Source organism: Hibiscus syriacus, unplaced genomic scaffold, assembly GCF_006381635.1.
Source record: "Hibiscus syriacus cultivar Baekdansim isolate YM2019G1 unplaced genomic scaffold, ASM638163v2 tig00110317_pilon, whole genome shotgun sequence".
NCBI classification, from domain to species: domain Eukaryota; kingdom Viridiplantae; phylum Streptophyta; class Magnoliopsida; order Malvales; family Malvaceae; genus Hibiscus; species Hibiscus syriacus.
In genome coordinates, this window is record NW_024062676.1 from 345,358 (window position 1) to 347,500 (window position 2,143).

General features: G+C 28.7%; 1 protein-coding gene across 1 annotated transcript in view; it reads left to right on the forward strand.

Moving 5' to 3' along the window:
- The first annotated feature begins 1,834 nt into the window (after positions 1-1,834).
- LOC120116984 (protein G1-like6) overlaps positions 1,835-2,143 on the forward strand; it is a 1,020-nt gene continuing 711 nt past the window's right edge. Inside the window, exon 1 of the mRNA XM_039137347.1 lies at positions 1,835-2,143. This exon is cut by the window's right edge and continues 711 nt beyond it. Within this exon, the coding sequence (XP_038993278.1) occupies positions 1,999-2,143 (145 nt within the window). The 5' untranslated portion in view covers positions 1,835-1,998.

The window sequence follows — 2,143 nt, forward strand, 5'->3', positions numbered from 1 at the left end:
TTATTGTTTATTTCCCTACACACTACACAAATATGTGTTTCATATGCATGGAGGTTACTCATTTGCGTGAACATAATGTTTTTAATATAAATAATCAATTATCTAAAAATAATGTAAAAAATGAATATAATTAAAAATAATGAGAAAAAACTAAATTAAGGCGTTGTTTTATAATCCGAAAAATTAAGGACTATAAAAAGATAAATCATTAAACGTCCTTAAATATATATAAACAATCCTATAAATTCATCGATTCAAATGAATAAATGATATACATTTCTTTTACGATAGAAATTAATCAATATAAATAATTACAAAATAAAATAAAATAATTATAACTATATATAATATTTTGTAAAAGTATAATTTTAAAATTTTGTATCATATGATTACAAAAATTAGTGCAATAAAAGATTAAGTACTACAACTGATGCATATACGAATCACAATAATAAAACATGTTAAAAAATAGAATAATATATAGCATAATAAACTAATAGGCTTTTGAAATATGACCCAGTCAACAGACCAAGCACCACACTTTGCTCATATTCAATTTTTTTTATAAATATATTCAATTTAGTTTTTAAATAATATGATATAATTATAAAGTACTATTTATTCATAATTTTCTTAGTCTATTAACAACGTATGCATATCCTGTAGATATAGTTACTCGAATTTGAGCCTTCAATGAAGAATAATACTCTTTTTTACCCTTGAAATCACTCAATAAATTTTACATTAATAATCAATTTTGTATGTACAATCATCGTTGGATTTACATCAGATTATAATATTATTAGCAAAATATCGTAATTAAATATTTAAAATATATAGAATTTTTATAAAATAAATTGAAAGTGATTATAAAGTAATATATGTTATAAATATTCTTAACTATTTAATAATAAACGCTAAACTATCCTTATAATCACTGATACTTGAACTCATGATTTTTAAAAAAACAATAATTCTTTTACTTACAGAAGAAATTAATTTATGCGCACAGCAGTTTTTGAGAATCTAGTTGATAATCATACTTAATCTACAAATAATGAAATTAAGACATAAGCGTCCCAAGACCTCAAGGTTTACGTTTCATCCCGTGCCTTGTTCGAAAAGGAAACGAAATAGTCTAACGTGAGAGAAGTTTGGTCGGGCGCGTGAACAGACACGGCACGCGGCTGCTCGATCGGCCCTTTACATTCTCACTGTTTGCTCTCTGGCAAAAAACTGGCATCCATTCCCAAAATTGAATAATTAATCAAAATTAAAAAAAAACATAAATATAAGAAAATTGAATAATCGACTTCGATATTTTCAATTAAATTAAACAAATCCAACCCAATTTGAATTTATTAAAAAAAATTACTCTCATAATATAAACCTTAAATCTAAAATGACAAGAAGAAAATCAAAGTTTAATTTAAGCGAATGTGATGAGAAGGTATATAGAGATGATACGGAAGTTGAAAGTGTCATCTGAACTGATCTTCTTTCGTAAGTTATCTCCACCACCTAATATATTAATAATAATAATATTAAACTTGCTTCCTTAATTAAGTAAAAGAATTCCAACCATTTACGCCCTACTTTCCACGTCCTCCCTTGCTCTTTTTAACAAAGTCCTCTCAGTTTCAGCATCATCCACCTTTGTTTCCCAGTATGGATTTGGTTAATGCATACCGTTTAATGCTAATGTAACAAAATTTTACTCTAAACACGTGTCTTATAATTATTGGTTTACAAATTCATGTTGTTCACATCTGTATGTATATATATATATATATATATATGAAGGTACGAGTGATCTACATTTCAAAACCCATTGTTCTTCTGATCATCATATCTAAATTATCGTAATTATATGCAGAGAACAAAGAACAAAAGGTAAAGGAATCATCCTTAATCCGGTTGCCGTTTCTGTATATTCGTCTCTTGTTGTATCTTCACAATCCTAGTTAGCCATCTACCGCAAACGCTAATTAAATCAATATGTCAGCCGCAGTAGCCGCTGCCGCCGCCGCCGCCAACGCCGCAAGAGTCTCATCTAACCGCTCTTCTCATCAGCGAAGTAATCAGGTAGTGAACCATCGGCGAATTCCCTTTTACCCACCGTCGCCACAACCCGCACTGCTCG